The sequence below is a fragment of the Phymastichus coffea genome, unplaced genomic scaffold (genome assembly GCF_024137745.1).
Source record: "Phymastichus coffea isolate CEN01 unplaced genomic scaffold, Cenicafe_Pcof_1.1 PCOF00125, whole genome shotgun sequence".
In the NCBI taxonomy this organism is placed as follows: domain Eukaryota; kingdom Metazoa; phylum Arthropoda; class Insecta; order Hymenoptera; family Eulophidae; genus Phymastichus; species Phymastichus coffea.
Genome location: NW_026706936.1, coordinates 243,997 through 264,188, shown reverse-complemented (window position 1 = coordinate 264,188; position 20,192 = coordinate 243,997). Strand labels below are relative to the sequence as shown.

General features: G+C 35.6%; 1 protein-coding gene across 1 annotated transcript; it reads left to right on the top strand.

The window, feature by feature from the left end:
- Window positions 1–10,227: 10,227 nt before the first annotated feature.
- LOC131671421 (trithorax group protein osa-like) lies at window positions 10,228–19,137 on the top strand. The gene is made up of 2 exons (XM_058947811.1): window positions 10,228–10,242; window positions 15,940–19,137. Exons 1-2 carry the CDS (start codon window positions 10,228–10,230, stop codon window positions 19,135–19,137), a joined length of 3,213 nt encoding a protein of 1,070 aa, XP_058803794.1.
- Window positions 19,138–20,192: the final 1,055 nt, after the last annotated feature.

The window sequence follows — 20,192 nt, the reverse complement described above, 5'->3', positions numbered from 1 at the left end:
GACAAAATCAATCATGAAATAGATCATATTTTATAACCGCACATTGCAACACACATAAATACTTCACGTGTTTTTTCAGATAAATTTTGCAAGAATTCCAGTTTACTATTATTTTTGTTGGAAACTGATCGAACAACCGCGCGTGTACGTATGTGTATTTAGATAATAAATCCTATCCATCAATACACACAAAGGAATTGAAACGAGCACGTTCGTGTGCTTTACTACTTGTGTGTGGAATTTAAGCTTCCCTCCCTTTCCTTACACACTTCTTTTCCTTTATTTTTCGACGGCACCTGAAACGCACATTGTTTCGAGTCGTAAAATCGGCGCGTACCCGGAGACTTTTGTAATTCCGCTTTACGTAAGTACCCTTATAAAATAAAAAAAAGAGAGAAAGGAAAGGGGAGGGGAGAAGGACGAGGTACGCGAGCTTTAACAGCGAGACGACAGTCACATTTAGTCCAAAATAGAATGCAATTTGAAAGGATCCGATAAAAGTCGGTCGTTGATCTCCTGTATGTGTGTGCATTGCGAGAAAAGGATTATTAATGTCTGCGAAAATATGGATGTCGTAAAAGCCGTGTTGGCGTTGTGTGTTTGTGTATTTTACGATTTCGCATAGCTAATGTTCATTGTGTTTTTACTGACATTCGCGCTCGCGCGCGTGACTTTTTACGCTTTCGAACTTTGGGGTTTGCCAAAGTCTGTGCGCAGTGATTTCCTCTTGGCTTCTTTACTATTTCCAGGTTATAAGGAAGAGGTTTTTTGGGATTCGTGCGCAAATTGTATGAGATTTCTGATTGGTTTTCTAGAAATAGGATGACGCAATATGAAAAATGTAGAAATGACTATTTATGTAATGAACAATAACTTAGAGTGTACGAAAAGAATTTTGTTTTTATGGAGATCTCTTTAGAGGCATAATGGTAGAAATAAACTTATCCGATAAAATACTTATATATTTGAGGCGAGAAACGTACATGGAAGTAGAATTGTCCTGAAATATTCGTAATTGCATACATTTATGTAACTTAAACTGAAAGAAAAAAATTTATCGTAGAAAGTGGAATTCCCGTAAAATACGACAAAACATTAACAGCACATCATTCTTTATGAAAAAAAGAAATGTTTGGATATGATTAAGGTACATTATCGGTGATTATGGAAAATGTTTCGTTGAACGCTTATGCCAATGTAACGATTGATGTGAAATATTTACAAACGTTCGCGGGAAAATTGTCGCGTGAATCATACAGTAGATCTGACAGAAGTAATAAAATGCAGCAGAGCAGCAATGGAAAAAGCAAAATTCATCAGGATTGGCATTACAATAGCCCACTTTAAAAGTCGAGCGAAGAAATCGTCGCGAGCGGATGGACAGCGAAAAGGAAAAAATATATAAACCAAGTCGAAAGGGAAAATATCAGCTCGATTCCACTCTCCTCTTACAGCATATCTTCGACTAGAACGAAACGGAATTCACATTGCAACGGTATTGTCCGTGTGTACATATCTTTTGAAAATTTCCCGATGGAAGTGAGGATTTACGAAGGGGAAAACGGCTTCTCTTCTCTTTCTCGCGCGCAGAGAGAATTTTATTGGTAGCTGGCTTACAAATTGCTGCAAGATAGTAGAAGGCGCACGTTCGCGAAATTAGAGTAAGCCACCGGTTCGAAGTCACGTGCTGCTGTATTTAGAGGCGCGAAAGACGAGAGTCTAACGATCAATTCCCTTCTGAGCCTTAACTTTCAAGTTAGTAGCACGTAAGTGAGATTAAACCTGCCTGTTTTTTATATATGGGGCTCCGAAACGTTCGCTTTTAACGAAGCGTTCCAAGTGAAATAAATTGAATTTTGTACTTAAAATTTATGCTGTCGATAACTATTCTGAAAATAATAGAAGATGTATGCATGGTATATTCAAATTGAGCGATAACATCATTGAAATTTTAAATACATATAGTTTCTAACTACCCCTCTCCTCTAGTATTGAAGCGGTTACTGAGTAATTTAACATTTTACTTAGAGTTTTAAGTGTTAAAATTAATTTATGCTTATACTTAGCGAATTTCTCTATTGCTCGAAGAAGGAAAGTGTATTTGTTCGCGAAAAAAAAAATTCAGATAATCGTTTCTGAAGAAGAATGACCAGTCCATTTTTTGCGATGTGAATCGGTGAAGTGAAAAGTGAATCACTTGGAATAGAAAAGGGAGTGAGGATCGTATTTGATTGACCTCAAAAAAGAGACATTATGAATTAATATTGATCAATGAGTTATGGGAAGTAATTAAGTATCAGCTCGAAAATATCTCTGACTTTCTCAAATGGAAGTGTTGTATATTATTTAAAGATGTTGCTTCGCTTGTTTTGATGAATGTATTCTTCCTCGTGATGATCTAGTTCATTATAAATTGTTGATGAGTCATACTGTATTACGTATTTGCCTTTTCGTTCGTACATAAAAAAGTGACGTTTCACTTGTGGTCTTTTCACATAACGTTTGTGTCATAAAATTTCAATATTTCACCTTTCAATGATCAACGAACAAAAGCTATTACTAGTAGATCTTTCAAATATTCAATTCAAACTTTTAAAAAATCCAGAAACTATTTTTCATTATCTAAATCTCACAATAGCAAACATTAATGATATCAATGTAGGAAATGGAAAGTAAACGAGAAAAGCAAAGTGTCCTTAGGTCAGTTAGACGTGAGGAGGTGACCTGGTGAGAGAATAGGAAAGTTGCAGTGGCGGCGCACCTGCGCGCATTCCAATCTACCGTGACCCTAAAACTTTTATGTCTTCCCTCGCCTTGACCATGGTAAATATAAATTTTTGCTTTCGCCACCGCACAGCTGTAGTCGTGATTTTGTTACTATGTATACGTATATACACGAACGAAAACGCCAAAGATTAGATGAAGATGCGCCGATATTTCTTCCTATTCAATTGTTCACATTGACTTTATCGAGGTTTTTCGAAGTTGATATCTCGTAAATAGTATGAATTCTTCAATGAATTACCAAAGGAATGATTGATTTCATATAAAACTTGCTAATGAATCCTGATTTCCTCAATTAAAAAAATTTCACTTTGTTCAATTGAACTGAGTTTGAACGTGAAAATACGTATGCACTAGAAAATTAAAGAATAACCTATAAATAGAAATACTTTCTTAGTTAATCCATCATCTATCAATAAAATAAATGGCATTTTTTCTTTGACATTAAAATAAGATGAATAACGCCAAAGCAAAATTTCTATCAAGTTGTCATCAATAACCTATAACAATCATACAATTTTAGCTTATAGGAACAAAAGAGCCTATACACACAAATAAAACTTTCACTTTTAAGAACTGATCACCAATGTGATCGAGAAAATGTTCGTTGTCTGAGCCTAGAGTAGTGTACAAATTAGATTTTGTATCTTGTATATACCTTTCCTGTTCTTTGATCGGTTCGATATGGAAGTGTATTGATATTGATGATCGTATTGTGTTTCGATAGCAAATATACAGCCATACGATAAATGTTCAATTACTTTGGAAACTAATGTAGCCGTATTACTAATTGTAACACATAAACAAATCTTTGAGTACGTCTCGTCACATACTTAAAACTTTATAAGATATTACGAGAAAAAGTTGTTTTAAGTAAAATATAATGGACCACTGTTAAAAAACAAAGAAATATCTATATGTCGTGAGGTTAATTATTATTGTCATGTAAGTGTACACATTCGACAATCTTGAAAAATGTTAAGGCTGTGACAAATAAAGTAAAAAAATATTAGCAAGCAAACTGAATGTCACCTGTAAATTTTTCTTTCTCTCTGTCTTCTTTTGCATCTCGAACTTTGGGGAACGATTGAATTTTCATCTCTCAGACTGGCGAACTTTTAATTAACATCGGCACGAATGAAACTCGTTCTCCTGTCTATTGATGCTGAGCACATTTTGTTTGAGCTGTCTCGTCGTCGACGCACTTTCACGATTCGCACATTGCTGTGATCGTAGCAGCGGCGGCGATCTGACGATGACGACAACGCTGTCGCAAATAGCTTCGACTTGTTTACCTACGGAGAACCACTACTTTGTCCAATGCTATAGCCCAATCAAACAATAGAAATGTCGTTCGCCGTTTTCGCTAGTGTGTGTATTAAAAAATCCTGTACCATTCCGTTATTGATATTCGAGCTTCGAGATTTGAGACATGAAATAGCTCTTAAAGTTTTGTATTTGCAAGAATACAAAATATGTATTTTTCAAATATGTCAAAGCTAATTTTTGTTGCTTGTTCGATTAATCCAAAATCTTTTCTATTGTAAATTTGTAAATAAAGTATTTGTTGCCTCTAAAATTTATGGCATTCTTATGCGAATCTGGCATAACTGAAAAGTTAAAGGTAATTGTGTTCAATAAGGAGAAAATTTTATTCTTTGACGCCTACGGCCGAAATTGCCTTTACAAATTTTACAGCACGTTTTCTCTTGTAACTTCAATCTTAACACGTATTCCAATGGATAAAATGTATAATAAAATTAATTTCCCCCAATTATACGTTTAGAAAATTGACAGATATACGTCTCACTGCACGAAATTTCAGTCATGTAACAAAAGTAGGTCCATACACAGATAAACTTAATATGTTAACACGCTTATAAGGATTCGTATTATTAGTGGAATTAAGCGCACGAGCATCATTCATTCATGTGGGCTATCAGAATTCCAAGCCGTAATTTTAAAGGTCAAAACGAAAGTTCCAATCGAATACATCGAAAATTTCTCCGAATGGATATATACTACGTTTGAAAGTAGATGGTGTGGAGAGTGTCCTTGAGGTATCCTTTCTGCGGTGCGCGATGAAATTTCAATGTCTCCACGATTAAGAGAAAAGTGATTCTTCGCTCGTTATCTTTTCTCATTTGCCTTGAGTGCTACTGCTTCTGTTGCGTGGGACAATTCGTCAGATGTTTTAATGGCTTAACTTGTCACTTGTTGTTGCCTGTTTTGCCTCCAGAGAACCAATGCACTCTGGAAAACCACAAAAACATTGAGTTGAAAGAGAAAACTTTTCGTCGTTCATTTTGCCATGTGATTCAAGTGCCTTCTTCGGCTAGGAACGCCACTTTGTATACTTGCACTTAATTTAGTAATAAGAGCATGAATGTCTTAGTCTTATATTATTAAAAGATTATAATAAAATCTCAATTTCATTGTTATATTTACACATTGAATAGTCTAGTTTTAAATAAATTTCTATCCTCATTTATTTTGCAATTCACAATAATTCAATAATCGAATTCCATGCACTCCCCGGAAATAGTCAAGTTTTCAATTTGTTGTATTCATAAAGAAAATATTTTTACATTGATCGCCTAGTTTCTTATTTTATTAAAGAAAGTATTTAATTTGGTAACAAAATATTTTATTTAGAAAAGAAATTCGAAAGTATTTCTAAAAAAATATCCAACAAATAACTGCTATACAAGTACAGTGTATCAAGTTTTCGAAATGCAACTAAATTGTCAAAAGTCATCATAAATCTCATGTAAACCAGTGCAATACGTGAAATCATCTGCCAAAACCCTATTTTGGAATGTCCCAAGTGACAAAAGCTCGGGAAATTCAATCTAATAAAGTGCATACGGCAATCGGCCGCCGTCGATGCTGGTTGTATACAATACAATCCGTCGAAGCTTTTCCGGTCACTGAATGATTTATGAGTCCAAACACTTTTGAGCGCTACTCTTGCCAAATGAAAATCTTACAACATGTATGTATAAGTTTCTTGTGGTTAATTGAAACAAACTTATATCGTTACAGATTAAATAAATGGGGTATGAGGGATATAAGACGATTGTGAATGCTCTCGCGCTTACTCAAAATGAGACGCTTTATTCTTTTTTTGAGAAGAGATGCTGATACTCATTGTATCTGGAAATGTAGATCGTATTTTGTATTTTATTAACATTTGAAGATGAGTTAAATTTACACTCCTGCTTAAAAAACTTTGCCCGCACCCAAGAACAAAACGACTGTAAACTTGAAGCTCCTTATCTCGTCTGGAAATAAACCTACAAATCTCTGTGGGAGCTTATTGGAACGGTATTTTTAAGCCATTTTAATTGGTGTATAATAATATTATACTAAGATATATTTTTTGCGTTTAATGAGGTAAAATCAAAACAAAAATTACGAAATTTTTGGTATATCATTAACCACTCGCTATTTTGAAAAAAAAATTGAAAAAAATTAAAGAAAAACTGTTTGTAGCTCTTTTCTTCTACTGTGTAAAACACTTATTTAAAAACATTTCTTATTTAAATTCAGCGATTATATGAGCGTTTCTTTCAGAAAAAGCGTCTATATTCATTGCTCTTGATCTCCGAAAATTCAAATTGTAAAAAAAAGTTTACTTTTAAGAAAATGCATTATTTTGTAAGCAGAATATATAAGCATACAATTAAATTTTGTTTATAATAAAAAGAATAGCTCCAAGTATATATGATCTTTTTTATTCTTTCAAAGTGAAGAAAAATGAAATATTGGAAAAATTAGGCTACTTGGTGTTATATCTGAAAAAAATATTTTCATATGATAATGACATTATTTTTTGCGTATTTTCATAAAATAAAAATTTTTTTTTTGAGTAAACTTCTATTTACAATTTGAATTTTCCAAGATCAATAGCTATGAATATAGGCGTTGTTTAAGAAGGAAATGCTCATATAATCGCTGAATTTAAATCAAAAATATTTTTAAACACTTATTCAAAATAGCTTTGCATAGTACAGAGAAGATCTATAAAATGGTTTTTTTTTTAATTTGTCAACCAGTGAGCGGTTAAAGATATGACCAAAATTTCGTAATTTTTGTTTTTATTTGTGCCTGCAAAGCTCTGTATGTTCATTTTCAACTGTGATATGAAGCTGCAAAGTTATAATTTGTTCTCGGTTGGACAAAGATTATTGGGCGGGAGTATATGACCAAAGATGTGTTTGCTGAGAGTATGATGTTTATCGTCGGTGTTTGTAAGTTGTTTTATATAATATTTTAATGACAATATTTTGATATCTGATTATTCGCGCAATTAGCTCAAGGTAACATGTCTTTTTGAACATTACTTTAAGCAGGGAGGGAGATAGCGAATAATTGATTAAACATTATCTTTAGCCGAATACATTAACTGTAACACACTTTTTATTCAAAAAATCTTTCTCTCTAGATGTCACAGATCAACATACAGCTTCTACAGCATCTTAATCATTAAAAAACAAAGCCTAGTGAAACGTTGCATTGTTCCTATGTCTATGTCTCACTTCTTACATTAACGCAGACTTTCGTGAATGTATTGACTACACACACGTTCATAAAAGATCGCCTCTCGCATATAGTGTCGCACAGTTCCGCTTTGTAATGCCAGAGTTTTACTCACGCTTTTGTAATATATTTGCATAAGATTACCCACGCGCGAAACAAGAAAAAAGTATTTTCAGCTTTTGTATTGTAATTTTGATCCAATTTTTGATATTATATAACATTCAATGTAACAACAATACAACATTCTTCTAGAGCTGCTCGTTCAAGTTCTTGCTGTGTTGTTGCGTTATATTATGCAGATACATATCGAATGACAGATGTAGAGAAGCATTTTTTAGAAAAGAGAAAGATCTTGTGATTAATCGTGAATATAGTAGTTCAATGTCAATAATTTGAGGTATAAAGATCATGGAACATGTATTATCGAATGATTAAGTTCTACGTCATCTGTAACTGCATAACTTCTACATAATATTTTATTTCGTTATTGTCATAAAACGTTCAAAGGAATTGGGCAACCAAGTACTTCTTACAATCTACATGATTTGTTATTGTTAAAAAATGATAGTTTTCCGATTTACGAATATATTTACGTCAAATGAAAAACCGGAATATCGATGAATCGACCGCATAACCATTAAGATAAATTCAATTGACCCATGAAAAAATACCAAAAATTTCTCCAAAGCACATGGTCACAAGTGTAAGCAATTGACATATCCGGCAGCCATAAATTGAGAGTCCGTATGACTTGTCCGTCGAAATTTCCGCTGTACACTCGCACTTCCAGGCGTTTTCTCAGGGTCGATCGGGTCTCTCTCGGAGCATCTTCTCTGTGCATAACCTACTTTCTCTACTAAGAGAATTTTCGTCGGCGTGTGAGGAGTTGCTGCTGTTGCTGTCGCTCAAGAATTTCCCCACTACTCTCTCTTGCTCTCTCTCTCTCTCTCTCTCTCTCTCTCTCTCTCTCTTTGTATGTGTATATATACACACACTGTCTCTGTATATGTGTGAGGGATTTCTCTTTCTCGTTTTCGCTTGTGGCTGTCGGTGAACTTCTCGAAGCTTTATCTGCGAGCGCTCTCTTTGCATTTTGGTACACTATATGTAATGGGCTTATCGCCAAACGAGCGATTTATAGCTTTACGAAATCTGCGCAATGCTCTATAGACCGTAGCATCGAATTATATTGCTTATGCTTTCATCTATGAATACACACACATACGTGTGTGTAGCGATTATATTTGTATATCTTTACCATGTTTAGCACATATTCGATGGGCTTAAGTTGTTAGTTTTATCTTTCTCACGAACGAACATTTCTTTTGCCTCTAATTAAGCTGATTTAATTTGTATTGAACGAAATGCTATCATGACCTTCTCATTGCCATATGGCGAGCTTTTATACACTACATTATGATTTTCACAAATTTTTTAAATTATCAAAACAGATTGCGATAAGTTGCTAAAACTATTGAATTCTGTCAAGGAAATTCATTATTTCATTCATTCATTATTATTATTATTATTATTATTATTATATTGTTATGGATTGCTTCACAAATTGTATTTCTATATATATTTCCATACCAAAATATCGACTTAAAATCTAAAACATGAAGGCGAAGCAATGATTTTGATAAAATTAAGTTTCTTTTGAAGTCGTCGACACAGTACTTATTCTTTTAATTTTGTATAATTTTTTATTACTATCGCATTGTCATTAACTTCGAACAATATTATTTTTTGTACTTTGTAGCTTATGCAATTCTTTCATTTATTTCATTTTATTTATTGAACTGTCAATTTCATTTTACTGATGGATATCAAGACTTTTACTAAATATTTTATACTTGTTCCTCTTAAATTAATCATTTATCAATGTGTGAAATTTTATGTCATTGATCGACGTATATTTATTGTAATATTTCAATTACCTTAGATAGTTGAAAATTACATAATACCTTGTAAAAGTGAAATCACATTACTTTAACCAAAAAAATTATTTTAATTCAATAGTTCAATGATAATCGTTAATATTTTGATCGGTCGGCATCGGTTGGGTTTTCACAAGTGCCGGACGAGTTTTTGCAAATGAAATAAGGACTAGTCCAAACGCACATCTCGTCGTTCGAGATCAATTTCAATTCAATAGCTTGTGCCAGATGGATGATGTGCACGAGCATGCACTAAAAAATCAAATCGAACACAGAAATGGTGTGTTATTTGGTAAAAAAAGCTATAGTAAACAATAAATTTGCGGCAAGCAAGTGAACCAATATTCTAAGTAAAACATCAATCAACGTCATACCAACCAAGTCGATTGATTCACTTCAAACGCGCCGCTCATCGAAATACCAGAGTGCAATAAGATACACGAGAAACTTGCAGCGCAATGGTGTATTACTCGGTGCGCGTATACGCATCGCCGCAATCCCATTCACCTCTGGCTTTACTCCCTTCCTTTTCAACTTTGAGAGAGTGAGAGAGAAAGATTCACCTGGCGCTTGCCGCCGCCGCCGGCGTCGTCACTGGTCCCTTCACAAGTGGCGTATGTAGCCGCCGCCGTGTGCAAGGAGGAGAAGAGAGAGAGTCTATATAAGTCGAGGACTGAGCAGCTCCATGCTCAACACGAATTTTTCGAGAGAAAGAGAGCTGCTCTCTTTCTCTCTCTCTTTCTCGGCCGCAGAGTGAGTGCGCGCCGCACTGCACGTGCCCGCGACTGTTATTTCCCGTGTGTGTCTGTAGTGACAACGCGACCATGTGAGAGACGCCTTCTCGGCTGTACGCACTTTTTACACTGACTGTTTAACTGCATTTCGTTTCGACAATTTTTTCCTTTTATTAGTGATTGGATTTTCTTTCTTTTTCGGTCTTCTTCAGTGATTTGAAGATTGTGCCATGGCGCGATTCAAGGTAAGTTCAGTGACATCATAAGTTTCTTTTATTATTGAATTCTAGTTTGATTAAGTCATTGTGTTTTTCATTTAGTTACGTTCTAAGTTTATTTATTTGATTTATTCTTGTCGCGGAAATAAAATAGAAATTCTGAAATTTATCTTTGCCGGAACAATGCGGGTAAAAGGAGACACATACACGTTAGAGCTGATGTCACTGCCATTTCCAAGATGGATAACGCAATATATTCAAATTTCTGAGTTTCGAAAATTGGGCAATGTGGCTTTCACAAGTGTTTATTAAAAAAATATAAATACGACCATCAGAAATATATAAATTCCAATTGTCGTTGCGTATTGAATAACAATCAGTGCCAACAACATGATGACTATGTATGTGGTAATAGTAAGCTTATTCTATTTTGATATTTGTACAATCAACGTAGCAAAGTAATCAAACTTTCTCTAATTACCTGCTTTATCGAGAAATTTCACGTAATCTTGAGATACAACCGCATAGTTACTCAAGCACGAATGAAAAAAAGCTATTAATTTGCTGGTGATGTCACGCGATAAAATGACATATCGCGACAAATGCCAGGGTTGATCGTGCAAACGAATTGTTACTAGGCATCGATTAAAATTGTACAATTAGCATCCAGTAAGAGCGTCTTCTTCCCTTTTACGCATTTGTAAAGAGTAGTTAACTTGACTTTGCAGTTTTATCAGTCGATAATATAATCGATGCTAATTTCGATTTTACCGGTTCATCAAGTACTCCTGGAAACAGATGTCTGTTCGAATAAAATATTTTAATATTTCCGCAATTTATCGGTGAGTTGCATAAAACATCAGTTTTAGGCATAAAACGTATGGATCATTTTGCTTTGTTTTATTCCGCATACAAATACCACTCATTCAAGGCTAATTACGTTGTTACGCATAAGGACTATTATATCGTTTTTAGCTTATTTACGGTAGTAGTGAGTTCTAAATGCTTACTGGTTTAACTTTCTACCCAAGCTTTTAGCTTTTGTTCCCAGTGTAAAAAGCCAGAATTTTTCTAGCTCCTTACAGGCACGTTTTCATTAATTAAATCGTTTTTTTCGCGAAAGTAAAAATTCAAAGCAGAAATTATTTTTTTCTGATTGTTACACCGTTTCTCCGTATCATTAAGGAACATTTACATGAAATTGTTGTTGAAGTAAAAAGTGTATGAATGTAGGCAGTTGCACCGTATAAGGGACATAAAAGAGAGAGAGAGAGAGAGTGCGAGAAATCTGTAAATTTGCGAAATCGAGTAGGTCCATCATTGTTTTTGTAACAACATCGCCATTTTCTGACTTCCTGATGGCATTTATGTGTAAATTATCTTACGGACGAGTTATCGATGAAGTTTTTATAGGTAGAAATTCTGTTGAATGAATATCATTAATTTCCATAAATTAACCGGAAAAGGATCACGATCGGAAGTTGGAAGAAAGTAGCGTGTGACGCATGATTCGGCGATTCCGTGTATGTGATTGTATTACTGACCTACTAAAGCTTATAAAAATCTACACATATTACTGTGTTTTCAAGCACAGTTTTTAAACTTTAACTCTGAATACACCAACCGACATTTCAAATTTTCACTTCTATTTATGCACGAGCACTGATGGACATGCTGTTGATTTGTGCTTTTTATGTTTATATTTTTGATTAATGGAGCTCAATATGAAAAAACTCATTAATGTTCTTCATTTTCAATTGATAAGCAAAGCTTTTCTATAAAAATTTAGCCTTACTCAATCATTAATTAGATAGAATATTTAGGATTAACTTAAGAAATCTACACTAGCAAAAGAAATTTTGTTCAAATATTGTAACAACAACTATTATTATTTTACGCCGCAGAATAAGTAAAGGATAACATTTGAAATGATGGCTGTTATAAATATAATATGAAAAGGGGCATTGATTAGTTTCTTATTAAAGTGAACTCTATGAAAAATATATTATGTTTAAAGCAGCCTATCAAAAACTGAAATTATTCGGGTAACACTAAAGAACTAGAAAATTATTATGATAATTTCAATAATCGATTGCAAGATGAACGATCGCGTACGCTAAAAGAAAAAAAGACCGAATGTATACATACAGGGACCTAAATGAAATTAATAATCAGCGTCGGAGAGTTGAGGCAGAGAGATAAGGAAGGAGGTGTAAGGGGATGCACATGTCGCCGTGATTAGAGCATGACTATGCATGAGAACAGCTCGCTGACCCAGAGGAGCGAGTTAAAGGTATCCGCTATATGTATAGTATAGTTATGATGAAAGTTCAAGAAGCAAATACCTTGTGGGTACAAGGGTATTATGGATAATTTTGATTTCTAGTGAAATATTTATTAGGATTATGTCACTTTGTGGAGAAGTTTGTCTTGCAGTCTAACTAATTATTCTTTGTATCTAATTAATCATCTCAACAAAGAATGTTAGACAAAATCTCAATATATGTCACTGAGTGAAACGTATATTAACTCGTTAATCCTCAAAATCATAATGAATCATCTTGATTGCTTTGATTGCCGTGACATGTGTTCTCGTATCAATGACGCCATCGTCATCAGTGACCGTGATTTCAAAATCAACTTCCGTTTCTGACAACGTTGTACGTCCAAATCACATCCTTTTGACTTCTGTACGACTGTATGTACGCCCATGTATAATATCGGTTGAGCACGCAAACTTCTTATACCCTGCAATCAACTTTGCTCGGTTTTTTCTTTGCTACACAGAAGCTTCTTTCCGTGACCATTGTGAGTTAACATTTAGTGGTTTAGTACCTCGTTGTTGTGGAAAATTAATGAAAATTACTTGGAATGAGCTCTTTGAGTAGTAAACAATGATATTCGATATTATTAAAGGATTACAGATTGGTGGAGTGTTGTTTTGAGGGGATTTCTGGAGAAATTTTTAAAAAGTTGGCTGTCAAAAAGGATAGGGCTACATTAAAACAGTTTGCCATACTGTTAATCATGTGTTTCATAAGGGATTGTCGATACAAACCTTAGTCCAATGATTTCCTTAATCCTATAAATATTCATGAGTTTTTTTATAAGAAATGAAGTTATAAGTAGAGAATTATATCTTGTACATTTGTATTTATGATATTCTATTTTTAATTTGGTTGTCATTAGGATTCATCTTATGATAAAAATTATATCCAATTAATTTAATTGAGCAATAAAGATTAGAATAAAGAAATGAAAATGTTTTCTGAAATATTTAATCATCGTATGAACATGCTGTATTAGCAATGTAAGATGTTATTTCAAAAATTTTAAATAGCACCTAATATAACTATAATGTATTGATAAATAAATAGATTTGATTTTTGATTATTCATCATGTCACTAGATATTCCCATGCAAAACATAATGTTTTTTTTATAAATTAGTGGCTGAATTGTCTGATGATAACATGAATAGAATCCTGACAAGTTACTTGTATAAATTCACATAATATATGCACGCAATACGCAAACAACAATAAAACGCAACAAGAAATATTACTTTTTTTGTGAAATCTCGAATAAAATTTAATAATTTTACCGCAAAACACACAACAAAATTTGAAACTCAAATAGAAGACTCGGTGGAAGTTTTTCTGATAAGATTAGCTTGCATAAAAAAATGTGAAATTGAAAACGAACCGCGAAATGCCAAGTTCGTGACTTCGGATGCCAATAAAACCGCGGATCTAATGAAATGAAAAATTACGCGGTGTAACGCTGAAACTGCAACTACTGCAAGCTATACACTAAGATTCACGAATGCGGTATAGTAATCTCGATTGGGCAACTTTATACAGCCACACGGTCATAAAGGCATTGTGGAATAATGTTTCGCAAAGGTATCCCCTTCGTATAAAACGCCTACCAGTCTCTGTAGTAGTTTGTATATCTGCTATTTGCCGAATCTCAACCGGACGTGTATTTTTATGTAGATTCCTCGAAGAACAGAGCACGAAGTAGAAGCGATTGTAGGCTTTTTTTTGTGCTTTAAAATTACTGGAGTAATTATGGACTTGCAATGCAGGTGTTTCGTTTTTTTTTATTTTATAAATGAATTTTATTATACAATCCGCTGTTCTTTTACTGATGCCATTTATATATATATATTATGTACACCAATATTTGACTAACAATTGATTTTCGTGAAATGAATCAGGGTTGCCGTAACCATTGATTTTAATTCCATCGAATTTGAATATCATCTTGAATCAAATCAATTATTATGATGCGAGTGTGTAAGATCATCGTGATTACCCATCAATATACAAATGAACAACAGCAGCAGTTAAAGAGAAAAAACAATCGTGGAGCATATATCATAGGACGAGAAGCTGCAAACGCATCGCGTGTACATATATATATCGCGCGAGAGAAAGTGCGCGCTCGAGTGGCTTATTATGTTAGCCTTGCATCGCGGCCATCGTACCACTTCCTAACAGTTCTCTCTCTCTCTCTCTCTCTCTCTCTCTCTCTCTTTTTCTCAGTCGCGTTGACAAGCCGCCACTTTTCGCGTATTACTGAGTTTCTTCTATTTGAATTTCATGAATTACATACGTCAACTGCGCACGCGACTTTTGAGACAGATGATTTTTCACTCGAATAATTTCTAGACAGTCAACTTTTTCCATAACATGAATTCTCTCGGTCTAAGTATTCTAGTTATTCTTTTGTAAATTCAAACGTTTCTTACCTTTTTGAAGAACTTTAGATTTTTGAATAATGTTTCTTCAAATTTACAGCCAAGGCGATGAGTATTATATAAAATTCCATAATTAAAAATGCATTTGGAATGTTAAGTACTCTGGGAAACTTCTTCACCTGAAGTTATTGGATTCGAGGTGAACATAATTTCGTTGCAAACCTTTTTCTGTAAAAAAGCCATTTACCATTTTAGATATAGGTGCAGTCATTTGAGGGTTACGCCACTTGGTACGTCTTGGCAGTGGATAACGCAACGCGGGCACGCGTTAGTTGCAATGCGCACGTTTACATAATTTTCTTGGCGCTCACTAAGCAGACGTTCCCGTTCCATCTTCCCATCGCTGTCGTTGTCGTATGCCCAACTATGTATATACAAGGCGCCGTGATTTCTCACGGTCCCCGATAAATTCGCACGAACTATAATTGAGCGGCGAAACCGCCGCATCGTGTTACCGGCCTACTAACTGTGAAGCTCATTAGAGTTGAAATATGTCTCGGTTCGTCTACCCGTCTCGTTCCACTGCGCTTCCAAGAGAGTCAGATTTTTAAGTGTATTCCTTACTATCGATTGACAATTAATCAGTTTTTTGCGAACGACTGTATAGATTTATTCGATATATTATTTATTCGCTTAATTTGCTTGAATATAACTTTATAAAATTGTACCAGTAAAAATGTTAAGGTAAATGTTATTCACTCTAGTAATTACAAAATTTGAGAAACAGAAAAAGGAAAAAAAAATAAAAACAATGTTATCACTCTTTATAAATAAGCGGTACGAATTTTCCATCAGGCTTTGCGAAACTGATTAACTTTAATTTTTTATTTTATAAATCTACGTGATCTAAAATGAATTTATAATGATTGTTATTTCATATAATAATTATTAAAATTAAGTTTCTATAACCATAGTAAGATAAGACAAAAATTATTCACAAGAAAATTTGTTTTGTTTCAGGTAACGATTGCGGTATTTTGCGTACTGCTGATAGGTCAGCAAGTTACTGCAGTTATAAACAAGGCTCCTTCGACAACAGAAGATGATGAAAAAAGTGACTCCGTAGCTGCAGAAGATAGAATTAGTGACTCATTTGGACCACCTGTTGATGATTATGGACCACCACCGAGTTCTGGTTTTATTGGCCCAGCACCCGTTTATGGACCACCTGAACTGACAGGAGATCATCGTCCACCTCAAGTTTATGATCCACTTCCAGCAGAAAGACCTCCACCACCTAGTTCTTCTTATGGATTACCAAGCAAGCCAAAACCTCAATACGGCCCACCAAAATCGACTTATGGACCACCAAAATCGAATTTCCGTCCAGGAAAGCCAAAACATGGTCCTTCTAAATTGCAATACGGACCCCCAAAATCACAGTACAGTCTTCCTAAACCTCAGTATGGACCACCTAAACCCCAATATAGTCCGTCTAAGCCTCAATATGGTCCTCCTAAATTACAATACGGTCCACCTAAACCTCAATATGGACCACCTTCAAGTAGGTTGCCAAAGCCTGAGTATGGTCCACCGTCGAAATTCAATGGAGCTCCATCTCCACAGTACGGTTCTCCAGCCCACGGTCCTCCTATTCCTCTATCAGACACATATGCACCACTGAGGAAACCAACAGCATCATTTGTATCGAAACCTCAAAATGATTATGGCCCACCACCTGCACAACAACAACAGTTTGGATCTCCAGGTAATAACGATATTTATGGACCTCCGCTACCTCCTGCTGCGGGAGTTCCAGCTCCACCTACTCCTCCGGATATCAAATACGACGGTTGGCAACCAATTGCTGGACATGTAAGTGTTCCACAACAACAGCTACCCCCATCAGATAATTATGGACCACCACCACCGCCTTCAAATGACTATGGTGTTCCTCCGCCATCGAATGACTACGGTGTTCCTCCGCCATCGAATGACTACGGTGTTCCTCCGCCATCGAAAGATTACGGAATTCCTCCGCCATCGAATGACTACGGTGTTCCTCCGCCATCGAATGACTACGGTGTTCCTCCGCCATCGAAAGATTACGGTATTCCTCCGCCATCGAATGACTACGGTGTTCCTCCTCCATCCAATGATTATGGTCCCCCATTAGCTAGTGGTACTCCCAACTTCGAAGCTGATGGACGTGGCTCTGACATCGGTCATGTAAATCCAGTCATAACAAATCCTAATATTCCACATGATTCTTACGGAATTCCACTTGCAAATCCTGAAGATCACAATTTGAAACAAACAGTTTCGCAATCAACTAAATCACATGAAAGTGATGGGTTACCACCTCCGCCTCTTCCTCAGAATGAACCTATACATAACATTCAACCACCTATTGCAAGTTCTCCATCAAATCAAATAGACCATCACCATTCTGGTGGACAATTTGGTAATGGCTTGTCAATAGTTAAAACAGTTGGTTACGAATTATTACCAAATCCAGGTGCATTACAAGGGGGATCACTTAAAAACAGATACGGGACTCCTGCCTTTGGAAATTCACATTCAGGAGGCGATGACTTATCTCTGCAACAACTGCCAGCACCTTCAGGAAACTATGGTCCACCATCTTTCTCATCTAGTGGTACATTTTCTTCGTCAGGCCATCATGGCGGAAGTTTTTCATCGTTTAACCACTTTGGCACAGGTTTTCAGAAAAACAGAAATCGTAATCGAGGAGGACATCGATCAGGATCGCCACCTGGAGGATTTATTCCACCTCGAAGACCACCATCAAAATTCAGAGATTCGGTACCAGCTGGGTTGTTTAATAATTTGAATAAATACCTTCCTCCTTCTTCAGTAAAACCACATAAGACTTATGGTGTACCAGAAATTCAAGACCAACAACTGCCAAGTTTACAAGGTTCATCATCATTCCCTGGTTCTAGTTCTAGTTCTTTTGCCTCTAGTTCATTCGGAAAATCTAATTCAATCGTCGGACAAGTTCCATTGGCCGCGCCCAACGTTAACTATGGAACACCATTGTCATTTAATGATTTTAATACACCTGCTCCATCTTTAACATATGGAGCCCCAAACTTTAAGGGTCCATCATCTCTAGGCTCTGGTGGTAATTTATACAGCGGTATTGAAAACTCAATTGTACCGACTTATGGTACTCCAGCAGGCAATGGTTACGATTGTCAAAACAATGGTGGTAGTTTCGTTAGTAGTCAACCTTTAAATTTGGGATTATCTAATCAAAATAGTTTTGTCAATGCAGGAGGTTTGAGTTTAGAATATGGAACTCCAGATAATAGTGTAGGAAATGCATTAGGTTCAAATTACGCTACTCCAAATATGAATCAACTTGAATTACAAAGCCATAATCAACAAGGAGGAGATTTAAGGGATAGTTATGGTAATCCTATTGATGTCCTGCATGGAGCTGCTGATCAATCTGGTGCAGCTGGAAGCAATCTTGTTCAGTCAGTCACGGGAGAATTCTCAGATGTTTCAAGTCATAGCCAAAATTCCTTGTCGGCAGATTCGTCTCTTCAGGGATCTGATGGTATTACAGCTGAAGCACTAACAGCAGCGTTGACAGCACAGGGTTATAGCACAGAAGCAAAAAATATTGTACCATCTACTGAAGTTGACCCTACTCAATTCATCAAGTCAGAAGAGGGTGGACAAGCTCTTGCTCTTGCACAAACTCTGTCTTCTGATGGTGATGGATTCCAAATTCAAGGATCTCAGGGTACCTATACTCTTCAAATTCAATCCGCTGATAGTTATGGAGCTGAAGCTTCTAATGGTAACATCAGACACGACCAAGTCTTATCAAATGGTCTTCTGCAGAACATTTTAGCTGCCATTGAACAACCTACTGGTGGACAAATTCAAATACAAATGCCTCAATCGCAGGCGTATGATCAGTCTTATGGCTCTGATTTAGCACTTGCTGCAAGTTCATCCATTCCCGCAAGTCAATCAAAAGGTAATGGAGAGCATAAGCAGTCGAGGAGCGACACGAGTCCAATCGATTATGATGGTCAAGATCAAGAGGGTAATGCATCTGAAGAAAGCAAAGTAGCATTATACTTTAATAAAGAAGTGAGATCTACATCTAACAATGAAAAACAAGCTGACTCTGTATCGAATGATCAGACAAATCAAGAAAATGAGAAATCGACGTAATTCGGAATATTATTATCAATGTATGTATTGTACTAACATTCGTAATATTTTTTACGGATAAAGTAGATTTTTTATTACATCAGGTTTCAATCGATAATAATAGATAAAATGATCAGTGAAAGTGCCATTTAGAACAGATTGTTTCGAGTGGTAATAACAAGCGCATTCTCACATGTAGAAAAGAACAGACTACAGTATGAATTGTTAAATTATTTGAAAAAAGAAAATTATCCATGTTATTAGGTGAATGCAAACAAGTCAAGTCTGATACGTTTATGTTTTTTCCATGATAACACAATCGGCTAGACCGAAAGAGAAAGTAAGAAGGATCGTCTTTGAAGCAGGAACTGCTTTTCACTCTCACGATTCTACCGTTAATATTAAGGAGCTCTCCGAGATTGTTAAGAGCCTCGCGCTCGAGAAAGAGAAAGAGACAAGAGAAGAAGACCCTTTCTCGGCCGGAGGCACCGACTCGACGAAAGTAGCAGCTGACCTCTCGCAGGTCGCCTCTCGGCGAAATCGTGTCGTGATCTTGACACGAATACCATGACTTAAGGTGAAAATGCTGCTGCTGTTCCTGCTACTGCTCCTACTGGTGACCACACACACGCGTATTCGAAAACGTATTGTATATGTTTCCCGAAGACTGCGACTCGAGTTAAACGAATTTTCGTTTTGAAGATACGAGTACCAGATAAAACATAAAAGTTTGTTATTCACTTGTCAAGTTTCATTGCGACTTCGACTTTATAATAATACTCATTAAGGTCACTGGGTCAAAGTGCTTCTGGTGAGAGTCGTTTCTGTATCAAGTACGTATGAATGTGAGTTTTTTTTAATGTGTGTAAATCCTGTGCGCTAATGTTCTTTTTGTATTCATTTATATCCATAGTAATTGCAGATAGTGCATAAAATAAAAATGAACAAAATTACGATTACGATGCATGAATAGAGCGCGAGTATTCGTATTCGCAATGTATGAATGAGTTTTTCAAGGTTTAAGCCATTGTACCTTTGTGTGTGATGGTTGTATTAGACCGATACAAAGTCAAGAT